General features: G+C 39.9%; 1 protein-coding gene across 1 annotated transcript in view; it reads right to left on the bottom strand.

Moving 5' to 3' along the window:
- LOC103361001 (neural-cadherin-like) overlaps positions 1 to 12,160 on the bottom strand; it is a gene marked incomplete at its 5' end in the record, with an annotated part of 146,214 nt that overhangs the window by 117,222 nt on the left and 16,832 nt on the right. The window contains 2 exons of the mRNA XM_008286969.1: positions 1,715 to 1,944; positions 11,036 to 11,220. Of these exons, the coding sequence (XP_008285191.1) occupies positions 1,715 to 1,944; positions 11,036 to 11,220 (415 nt within the window). The remainder of the gene's footprint in view (positions 1 to 1,714; positions 1,945 to 11,035; positions 11,221 to 12,160) is intronic.

Here is a 12,160-nt window from a genome sequence, read left to right as displayed (position 1 = left end):
TTTACTAGCCTTCACCAACCTGTTGGCAGTTTAGATCCAGGTGACTGTGTACTTTCACTATAATTATATTGTTATTGTTGTGTTTATATGAGTGCGTTCTAAATATTTGAAGAAGTTTCCACGAAACAATGCACATAATTCTACCGCAAACTCCATTTACCAGAAGTTCCTCCTTTTTAGAATGACACTCATGACAATTTATGCAATTTCTCACAGCAACCAGCAGTGAAGTGCATAAAACCGCACAAGATGAGATGAGGATTTTTCAAAACCAGTTTCTCCTATGATGTGGTGTTACAGTTATTAACTCAACTTAGGATGTTAAAGATCTCAGGAGCTTAGAAAATAAAACATCGAATGTGAAGACAGATATGCTGATGTCTTCCGGATGCCAATGAGGTTTTTCTTTTTTTCAGTTTTCTCATATATGTAACTCAGAGTGACGAGTGTGACAGCTGTCTTGTGTAATGAATCTAATGACACTGTGCCAGGCAGTGTCCAAGAGGCTGAAGGGTAGAGGAAGCAGCATGGACATAGAAGGTATCTCCATAATCAAGCGCTCAGTATAAGAATCCAATATAAATGTAAAATTTTTGAGCAACATGTTCAACATGAGTTTTATGGAACAATCTTTGCTATTTATTAAGCTGAGCTCTATCAATTCGATTTCCATTTAGAGCATGGATGGGATTGAGAACATCAGTGATCTGTGCCTTTGTACATTAAACAGGAAGGCCTGCAGGTGATGGAGAGCAGTTTTAATCTAGAGGAGGCCTAGTTTGAAGTTTGAAAAATGAATGTAATTTACTTGAAAATTAGTAGTCCTAATATTGACCCTTGAGGGACATTTTTATCGACCATGTAAGGACTCTCACAATGGCAAGCAAAGCAAACGCTGTTTGTGAAAGCAGGTAAAACAGATTCCCCAGTGTATGACAGCTTTACACAACATGGCCAATATGTTGCATTTGACTTGTTAGAAAAAAAAAATTGATAAACTGTTGGTTGCCAGTGGGTTGAGATCAACTAAACTAAACTACTGTGTTAAAAACTAAAACAATAACAAAAAATGTTGGGAGTAGAAAACGGTTAAAATGTGCTTTCACAAAGAATACACCCAAGGTGAGTAACAGCACAAGCTGTTCTGAGTTTACTGATGAAGACAGACATTGTTCACAGTACTTTCAGATAATGTGTTGTTCTATCTCAGACTCCGAGAAGAGTCAGAGATACCTGACACACAACTCCTTCTGATGCAGCTGGGTTTGGTTATGATGTGTGTAGAATTTTTACTATTAGTCCTGAATCCAACAAACTGAGATAATGTCCTACATTTTGACTGACACATTTGATTTGTTGGAATTTAGCGCAGGGTTCAGCAAAAACATTGCCAGAGGCAGAACTGCTGCCTGTAACCAACAAGTTCAAGCCCAGAGAAAGAGAGAGCATGCAACCCGAGTTGGAAGGCTAACTCCTACCCAAGTGGGATTTCTCTGTGGCTTGATTTACGAGTGGCTTTGCAGTGCATTAAATAACTTGTGTGTGGTTGGTTGGATTATGTGCCTGGCATTCAGGAAGATGTCTTGCCAATCAAGAGCTGGAATACTGTCACCGACACATCAGCAAGCAAAACAACTGAGTTGACAGGGCATACCTGCGTATACCTTAAGTGTCAGTATGGATAAAAGGCTAAAGGACATAAAGAGTGACTTACCTTTTGCTTGTGGGCAGCCAGATAACCATGCATTTTCTCAGGTTGGAGGAAGGTGGGGCCACCGTGCACAGCAAAGCGTACATCCAGCATTCGTTCCTTCACGTCCATCAGGCTAAAGATGTTGACGTCATCAGGTGGAATGGAGAGCATCTCAGATAGAAAGTCCACCAGCAGCTCGTAGCGGCTTCGCTGCTTCCCCCTCAGTTCAATGAACTCCTTCGCTGTGATGTCTGAGAGAAACACACACACACACACACACACACACAAGATCGGAACAGTTTATAAGTGGACTCATTATTTCCACTCCTGCTCAAGGATAAATCTAATTATTTTCAAACTGCTAGAGAAAAAAAAAAAAAAAAAAAAAGTCCAGAATACTCAAGACTGGAGCTATCATGGCACGTTATTCAAAAATGCTTCACTTTATCTGACATAGTCTTTTGTTTGTGTCTGAACTAGGCAGTTTGCTGTGTGTATGGGTCCAGGTGTTACTTATGCCGTGGGCTCAGAAAACTCTTCACACAGTTACACTATGGGAACATGTCTTCCTTATGGGGACAAAAAAACAGGTCACTTAACATAAATCAATTATTTTTCAGGTGAAGACATTTTATGGTTTCCGTGAGTGTTGGGGTTTTGCAAGCGGTAGTTATGGTTAAGGTTAGAAGTCTGCAGGAGATCACAGCGAGTCAATGTAATGTCCTCTGAAGCCTCTGATGCACAACCGTGCATGAGTGTGCATGTGTGTGTGTGTTCGTGTGTGTGTGTGTTTTGAGGTGAAGGCAGTAATTGAGAGTTGGAGTTTAATAGCTGTAGCAGTTAAAGGTATTTACACTCTCGACAATTTGGGGTTTAGCTTCGAATCATATTAAGCAGCAAGCTGGAAGGAAATCTTGCTCTCTATTTATTTCTCAATACCAGTCAGCAGCAGTTGTTTAGCACATTAGAGTAATATATTTAATGCTTGAGAATAACCTGAAGACAAGTTGAAATCTACAAAGAGTGGGCAACCAATATTTAAAGAGTATTCCACCAAGTTGCACAGACTTTTAGTCAGTAACAGTCAAGAAGCAGCACAAGTCTTGTGACTGAGTAAATGGAGCACTGGCAGTTGATCTCAAGAGACGCCAATTGTCACGAGTTCTTGGAGCAAAATAAACATGGATGATAACCAGAAGCTTTGCATTGTTTATATGCACATAGCTTGGGTCAGATCCTGGATGGAGAAGCACAGGCAATGTGGACTTTATGTAGTCCCTCATTCTATTCTACCCAGAATCAGAGTCGACCAACGTGCCATCATGTGATACCACACTTTCACACAAAAGAGTCGTTGTATGCATGTATTCCTAATGCTACAGAGCAGTAAACAATACATAACTACAGAATTTACATTAAGACCAACTGACAAAGATAACATTCAAAGTGGGAAAGCAATAAACAATCAGGTAAAATGAAATGGTTTGTTTACAGCAGTTAAATAGTTTGAGGACATTTTTTTTTACATAGGGATATAATTTCATGTATTGCATAGCTGATTCACATATCAAAAACAAAACAAAACAGAGAACCTGCAGGAATTTTAAGAGGAGGCCAGAGATGTTTTCCTTGGCTGCGAATGAGAATATTTACAAAAATTATACAAGTTGACATGTTAAGTCCTAATTAAACTGAAAAACATATTAGTTGCCTTCTTTCATAAATTTAGTGTTAATGATACATTTCTTTAAATCTGACAGCATGTTTAGAAATATACGCCACATACATTCTCTGATCGTGCCACTTGTCTTATAGAACCAATCAAAGATATGCTCGATTTTTATTTAAATGCAACAAAATGGTGTCTTTTGTCTCATATTAAATGAAACCTATGACAATCAAGATGTGTGGGAAGACAGATGATGTATACCGTTGCTAGGCTGTTCCCATACTGGTGATGCCTGTCAAAGGTATGCAAACTATAGGTACATTTATATTGAAACTGTGTCATTTCTCCTCGTTTTTGAAAGACTCATTTAACCACTGAAAATAAATACGTGTAAAAAACATCAGTCCTTATTTATACAGTGTTGAACAAAAGTATTCAAACATGAGCTAAGTACTTGATGGGTCAGGTGTTAAGACAGGTTGTCCGCTAATTTTAAGGTTAGTGGTTCGAAACCCAGTCCCTGTGAGTGCTGACGTTTTCTGCAGTAAAACACTGAACCCTAAGTTCTATCCGATGGCAGGTGAGCACCTTGCATGGTTAGCATTGGCATGTACATAAGTGACTGAAACACATATTGCGAAGTGCTTTGTAGCTTCTAGCGAAGGTTAAAGGGTACCATTTCTAAAATTCCCTGTCATCAGTCAGTTACTGAGTAGCCCATGTCACGGTAGAATGGAAGAAAGTGAGGAGTCTCTACTCCTAAAGCTGACAGAGGGAGCTGGAAGAGAGTGAAGTCTGTATAATGAAGCTAACTGCAGGTGAAGTTGTTTATTTATGGGTATGTTCCCCGAGGCAACACACAGTTTAGGTCATTAGATGTCAGCGTCATGTTGTAAATGTCAAACATGTTGAAAATAAATCTGGATATAGACTGGCAGCAAGTGGATCTGAAAGTGTCAGATCAGAATCTTTGCATATCACACAGTATGTGATTTTATCATCTGGGTGTCAACACCAACTATCCTGGACTGGAAAAGATTCAGTCCTGCATGGTTCCATCAGTAGTCACACCAGAATTATACTCAGAGCTTTACAGTTGTTAGTATCTGAGAGTTACAGTATGTCCATAAAAATAAATACAAACAAAAACATGTCAGTCAAGGGGAACATTGGCTTTGTCAGTATTATGAACATATCTAATGTATCATGATAACAATTAGACTAAAGACCTTCAAGCAAAATCTTCCCTCAGATTATAACTCCAGTGTTATTTACCCTGATCCAGCTCCCCAAAGACAGAGTTTTTGGTCATGTTCTGTGTTTAGTACCATTGTTTCATACAGAATACAATCTGTTTATGAATAGATTTTTCATCCACCTCAACACTTCCTGACATCTGACAATTTCATACTGATTTGATGGTATTCCAGGCTCCAGACAAGAGCTGACCAACACACCAGTACTGAAATGGGAATGGCGAGGCACACAGAGCCCATTGGGTTGATGGATTTCTGCAGAGGAAAGCTCGGAATGTGTTGAGAGAACTAGCATTCGAAAGAGAGCCTGAACGTAAAGAGATCAAGTATTATGTCGAAGAAAACATTTGTGGAAAGATAGTAACAATAATAGCATTTGGCCCAGAATGCTTTGCAATTTTAAAATCTTGTAGTTTTGGACTATTTTCAAATTAGGAACACAGTCACACTCCAGCAACACTACAGATAAAAATAACATTTCACATGAGCACAAAATCATACATGGAGTATGTTATTGGCACCACTATTGGCAGAATCAGATATTTGTTAAGGATCTTCACAGATGACCAGCACAAAAGTGATTAATTGTCCATTTCCTGTCCAGTCACCTCTGTGTTCCTGAGGGGAAATGGATAGCTATGCTAAATAGTTGTCTAGACATTTAATCCAAAATCAAATAATGAGTTAAGGATCATTAAAGTCATTAAGATACATCCTCTGGGAAGAATGTGCAAAGGTTTGTCCTAATCCAAATATTGTACCAATCCTCAGTGTGATGCTGCTCATAGTCTGGTGTGAGCAGTCTTCTGTCATTTAGGTAATAGACTGGGTTTGGGCTGTCTTGCTACATAAAGCTTAAGGCTTTGATCGGTTTTGTTTATTTTAAATGTAATATATGAATATATATTCTTACTTTATCCATCAGAAAACAAAATGGGTAGACAGATCCAACCTGAATTCCAATAATTACCTGATTGCACTTAAAAGTAAAGCAAAAATAGGTTCTTTGGTGTTGAGTCCAATGTATGTCACAAATTTGGCAGTCACAGTTTGAGGCCTGTGCAGAACTATCTTATCGCAAAAGTTGTTATCTCTGCCCTGAAGCAATAGCAACATAGACTTGGAAGACCAGCAGGGACAGAAGGAGTAAGTGTTGTGGGCATGGGGCTGTCATTTCTGGAAAGACAATCAAAAAACTAAACAAAACCAAAAAAAAATCACTTGAGCCAGTCCTCTACCTTAAGGACCAATTCCAAGGAGTACCAGAAAGTGCTCTTCATCATAAAAATGTCATCATAATCATAATTCAGAGATTCAAACTGGTTTTCACAGAGAAAGAAGTGAAAGAACACACACATAAAAAATAGGGGTGGGCAGAGCGATTAGATTTGAGAGTGCATAGAGGGAGACAGAGCCAAGGCATTGAGAGACAAGACAGGGGGCTCAGAACGGGCTCAGCGGATACAGCATGAGGGATCGAGGCTAATGTCAGCTCCCATCAGTCAGTCCAGGGGGAGAAACAAGGACACAGGCAGACAGAGAGACAGTCAGGAGGGATGGGGCTGGGGGGAGAGGGTAGTAACTCCTAACAGAGAGTGGCAGCCTTCGCACCTGGCTTTGATCCAACCTCACAACTCACTTCTGCTTTCTCCTTCCTGGAGGCTTCATCGGAGGCGGAGCATGGATGCCCTCTTGCCGGTAGGCTTGTGATTTCACACAAATAGGCCCACCAAATGGATAAATATCCCACTCTTGTAGTAGTAAACTGCTACGAGAGTGACCGAACAAAACAGCCAGAAAGAGCATCCGTTGTTGTGATCCTTTTGCAGCTTGCTGTGCTTCTTGCTGATAGAAATTTTAGCATGAACAAACTAAGGCAAAGTAGTTTTTGAAGTTGTCCTTAAGACCATGACATGCAATGGATTTTTTTTTTAAAGTTTCGAAGACTCTTGAAGACTTGAAAAGTACTTAAAAATGCCTTTTCAACAAGCAACATGTTCAATAACATGGTTTCACAAAAGAAACACTGAAGAGAGGCAGATGCGATTGTATCCTCAATGAAATACAACTACTGTCGATGCCCACACAATTCTGTCCAAAAAATCTGACTTTTTTGTTTTTTTATTAGTAGTAGTAGTAGTAGTATTATTATTATTATTAGTAGTAGTAGTAGTAGTAGTAGTAGTAGTCGTAGTAGTATTATAAGAATTGAATCCACTAAAGAAATGATCCTGTTTTTTTCAACTTTGTATAACAATAAAGTCGCAGGTAGTGCATGAGGCCAATGACAGCTTGTTGCTAATAACCATAATCATAATACACAGGTGGTGCAGAACACATCGAGCACTGTTTCAGGATTCCCTAAATGCTTTTATATTTGAGAGTCAAAGATCGTTGTGGATAATTCAGAAACTCAACTGCAACTGATGTGAAATTGTGAGGGTGTCAATTTTCTGATATTGCATAGATCAAATCATGAATTGACAAGAAAAAAAACTGAAGAAAGGGTCAGATTGAGTCGTATACCATACATTTTAACTTACACACAGGGCACAGTCAATGCAGCAGAAGCTGAAACATAAGAAAAATACTACATCAAGATCTAAAAACCTCCAACCCTACGCTTCTTGTAATGCATCTTGTTACCATTGTTCTGGTACCCTTCCTGCTTAATAAATACCAAAAGCGTTTAAACACCACACATCCAGTTTGTGATGGTGGCATTCCCATATAAATGCATATTCTTCCACCCTCAGTAGCGCTGATCTGACAGCACTGCCAGGTTTATTTTCTCAGTTATTTTCTCAGTTCCTCCAGCCCAGAAAATATAGTTTTCATAGTTGCATTTTAATAGTTCTTTTTATGGAACAAACTGGGCTCATAAACTGACATCCACAGGGCCAGTCTCCCCCCTGAGACACACCAGAGGCTGCAGCATTGCCACTCTAGACAATGCCTGTAATTTCACCAGATGGGCTGCAACGCCTTTAAGAAGCATCTTAGAAGCACCTCTCCACTCTGCTCTCCTAAAAATACTCGCCTGGTCTGTTGTTAATGACACAAAGAGCAGAACAAGCCAGCATGCGGTCAAACACAACAGTGTAGAGCATCTGAATCAGATTTCATAATTAAAACACCTTGTGCAGTCTACTGATTGCATAGCAAATCAGTCCATCAGCATTGCACTGGAGAGAACAAAATTATTCAACTATGCAACCTTCTTCCAAACAGTAGATGCACAAAATTAAGGGAACATGGGAACTAATCATCAAGTCAAAAGAATCACTTGGACAAATCATGTTGCTACTGAAATGCCCCAGGTGGGGTACGTCCAGATAATGGAACAAAAGCGCGTCACAGATGCAACATCATGGACCTGTGCCTGGAGGAATCCAGACTTAGTGATGACTAGTGTTAGATTAGGAAGGGAGGTGAGGGAAGTCCCAGGTATCTCACTTACAATCCCCAACTAATATATTTTCCAAGTTTCTACATATTGACACCACAATGCCTGTACCCTGGAGGGCAGAAGGATGCGAAAAGAGAGATAAAGAATTATTTTTGTAACATTTCAACACTGCATCTTCTGCTAAAGGACAATCTCGTCATAGAAATAGTTTATAAAATCCTCCTCATGCAAACTGTGTTAGTCTGCCGTATGCAGTGTATGCATTCGTGTGTTTCTGTTTGCTTTCCCCAGAGCATTTCACTCCCTGCTTTTGTTATGTGGACATCTCAAGGACTTTTTGTTTACCACATTTTTTACCTTTCCATCAATATTGAGAAAGCGAGAGGGAGAGTGAGAGGCAGCCTTAATCTCAGCAAGGCAGATTTAACTAGTGCTTTCTTTGTGCGTCCTTATTGCATTCCACATTTGTTCTTGAAATGGGATTTAGAATGTCAAGGAGGGTGTAAGTAATGCTATAAGTAGAATATTTTCATAATCCCCGAGACTGAGAATCAATGAGAGTGTTTACTCCAAAGCCCCACATGGAAAAATAAAATCCTGGAAATGGCTACTGTTACATTTCCTCACCACACACACACACACACACACACACACACACACCACTGTTTTAGTAGCATGCCTGCACCTCAGGATGATCTGAGAGTCATTAATCCTTGATATTAAATTTTTTTTTGAAACCACAGACGCAACATTTTTTGTGAGTTTGCTGAATGCTGAACTGCAGGTTAAAAGTGTCTGAGTGATTCTGACCATGTATTCACAGTGGTGTCTGACACTCCTGCTCCTCAGCTCTCAATTTAAGTCCCTATGAAATCAATACACTCGGCAGTTAACGGCCCATTGATGACAGAGGAGCCATTTAAAAATCTTCAAGCAGGTGACCACCCAAGGTAAAAAGGTAACAGTTGTTGACAAACCTAACACTATTAACCTGAATCAATTGGATGCAAAATGCCAGTTTCAATACCAACAACAAAAAAAACAAAACTGAAAGCAAATTAACTTAGCAGTTTTTCTCATTTTGATTTTCATGATTCATATTAAACACACATTTGCTGGTCCACATTTTGCTCATGAATTCATTTCCCCCACACAAATATTAAAATTTGTGTCCCAGCTGTTCTCCACCATGTCGTCTCCGGGTTTGGCGCACATTAATTTACCTCAGCCCTCTTTTAGAATGAGAAGAAAATCCTTTTATCTACTCATATGAGGCTTGACTCTTACTTCCACCCTTTCCTTCCTCGCTCCCTCTCCCTCTGCTCTCATCTCGTCTTTGTAGAGCATCCGCTGGCCTCTCAGTCTGCTTCTATTTCAATATCTCTGAAATCATAAAAATCCTTCAGCCATGTCCCATTTCTCTAAAGCAAATTTAATTCTGAGCAGACAGCCTATGTGCTGTACATCAGGTAATGATGGATGCTGCAGAACATGTGGGGGGAATGTGCTGGCTGAGCAAAACCTCGACTAATTATTTTGCCAGTATAAGCAATGGAAACAGGCTTTTCCCTGTGTGCACCAACAACAACTGAGATCCCATGAGTCGGGGAAGCGGAATTAATAATGGGTGTAATCTTTTGCTAAAAAAACATCTTTAACTTAGTGTGTAACAGTCACTGCAAACAACTAGGGCAAACAGTAATCAGCACTCATTAATTTTCTATGACTGGAGACAAGTCTGCAAATAATAACCACAATTTCCAACACTCTCTTATCAGCAGACATCATCCCAAATTGGTATTGTTACTGGTCCTACCTGTTGCTGCAACAGTGTAAATGTTAAAGGCCATCAATCAGAGAGATGGAAGGCAGGATGAAAGCAAGTGATGCTAGCAGCAGCTGTAAGCTGGTAATAACGTGCTTGGAAGGCCATAACTAAACAGATCAAGTACCTTCAAATGAATGTCAAAGCAAAACTGATACAATTAAGCAAATGAAACACCCTGAAACCAAGTCAAGGACAGTTTTCCACAGATTACCAGTGACTTTAGTTCTTTAGAGGAGATCAGCATAATTCTTACACGTCTTTGCAATGCTCAGACTAATAACTTAACTGGCAGTTACAGAATTAATCACTCGTTGTCTTCACTCAATTTGCTCAAGGCAGAAAGCATGGTACCACTGAAAGCACAAGTGACGGAAATAATCTCACAAAACCTGGCATGTTGTACATTACAGATATATTAGTATTCTGCCAGTATGCAAGTCTGCCTCCACAAAATTACATGCCACTACAACTAAACTGCATTCCCATTTATGGTTAAGTTTTAAAGCAAACTTTCTCACCTGAGAGATTACGGTTAATGTTAGGTTTAAGCACAGAAACAACGTGGTAAGGTTTAGGAAAATATCACGTTTTGGTTGACATTTTCACAACAAGTGCATGTTAGAAGCTTGATTGATTTAGGCACCAAAATAACTTGGAAAGTTCATGAAAATCATGGTTTGGGTTTAAGTCTGGCCCGTTTCACTACATGTTTGAAACCTTTACTCCAAGTTGTGGGTTACCATTTAATATAAGATTGTGGGCTGAGAAACAGTAAAGCATGCTATGTCACAAACAAATGTTATCATGTGAAAATATGTTTTCAAAAAACATGAATGAGAATGCAGATTAGTTGTATAGAAATGCAATTTTGTGGCCATATGGTTGTAATAAACCACACATAAAGATAGTTTTGGTCAGTACAATAGCCATTTGACCAGCAAAGTTCATTAAAGATCCACTGACTACGATTTTCAAAAGAATTCATCCTCATGCCAAGGTCCTTCTCACAAGATGGAAGGAACAATGGAAAAAGACAACATCTGCTATATGTCAACACCAGGCCCAAAAAACAGAAAAACAACAAAACACTGAATTGGAAAGGGCTAAAGGTCATCAACCATGAGTTAGTGGGTAGCTAATTATAACAGAGACTATTTTAGCGACAGAAAGTCAGTTTTACCTGCCAGACGAAGGGATCCCGAGTTGTAGATGGCATCATCTCGCAGCTCCCTCACATGCACAGTAACGGTAGAGACAGCATCTGGCCAAATTCCATCTGACACACGCACCTGGAACTGGTAGGTCCCAGGTGGGGCATTCTCCTTGATGATCAGGAAACCTGTTCGCTTGTTCAGAATGAAGTAACTGAGGGAATATACAAGAAAACAAACACCCATACCAGTTTATAAAAACTTACATGTAGATGCCTTTGCACTAATTTGCACAAGATTCGCCTCTACATGGATAAAAATGTTTAACCTGTCACACCTATTAACCTATACTCTTGAAGTCAGACTTTCAAATGTTTAACCAAAAGCCAACCTGATAAGTCCCCAAAAGCAAGCTGTTAGCCTAAAAGCTGACTTAAAGTGTCCACAATATGCTTGTTTATAGGTTTTATTTTTGGGTCTAGGGCTGCAAGGTGGCGCAGTTGGTAGCACCGTTGCCTCGTAGCAAGATGGCCGCCAGTTCACATCCCAGTGGGGGTACCGGGATCTTTCTGCGTGGAGTTTGGATGTTCTCCCTGTGCTGTGTGGGTCTCTCCGGGTTCTCCGGCTTCCTTCCACACTCCCACACAGTCCAAAAACATGTTGAGCTTAATTGGTGATTCTAAATTTTCCATAGGTGTGAATGTGAGTGTGCTTGGTTGTCTGTCTCTTAAGTGTAGCCCTGTGATAGACTGGTGACCTGTCCAGGATGTCCCCTGCCTTTGCCCTGAGCCAGCTGGGATAGGCTCCAGCACCCCCATTACCCTAGTGAGAACTAAGCAGTGTATAGATAATGGATGGATTCTTGGGTCTAAAGATTAGGTTTATATGCGTTACTGTTAAAAACAAACAAAAAACACTTCTGTCATACTATACATTACTGCAAATCCTCTTTTTGTCCTCTGTCTAAAAATTTCTGTTTCAGCTGGTGACTCCCGCCTCCATAAAAAGCCCAGTCTGTTCTGATTGGTCACCTGCCCCTGTGGAAGTGATGTATGATTAGTTATGTATGTGCGTATTTTAAGTAACCACAGACCTATATGTAGAGAGGCAGAAGCTCTGGCAGAAGTGATTTTAGTGAAGATACGATGGCAATA

Source organism: Stegastes partitus, unplaced genomic scaffold (assembly GCF_000690725.1).
Source record: "Stegastes partitus isolate 25-593 unplaced genomic scaffold, Stegastes_partitus-1.0.2 Scaffold479, whole genome shotgun sequence".
Classification (NCBI taxonomy): domain Eukaryota; kingdom Metazoa; phylum Chordata; class Actinopteri; family Pomacentridae; genus Stegastes; species Stegastes partitus.
Note: the sequence above shows the minus strand (reverse complement) of the source record. Positions and strands in the feature narration are given on the sequence as shown.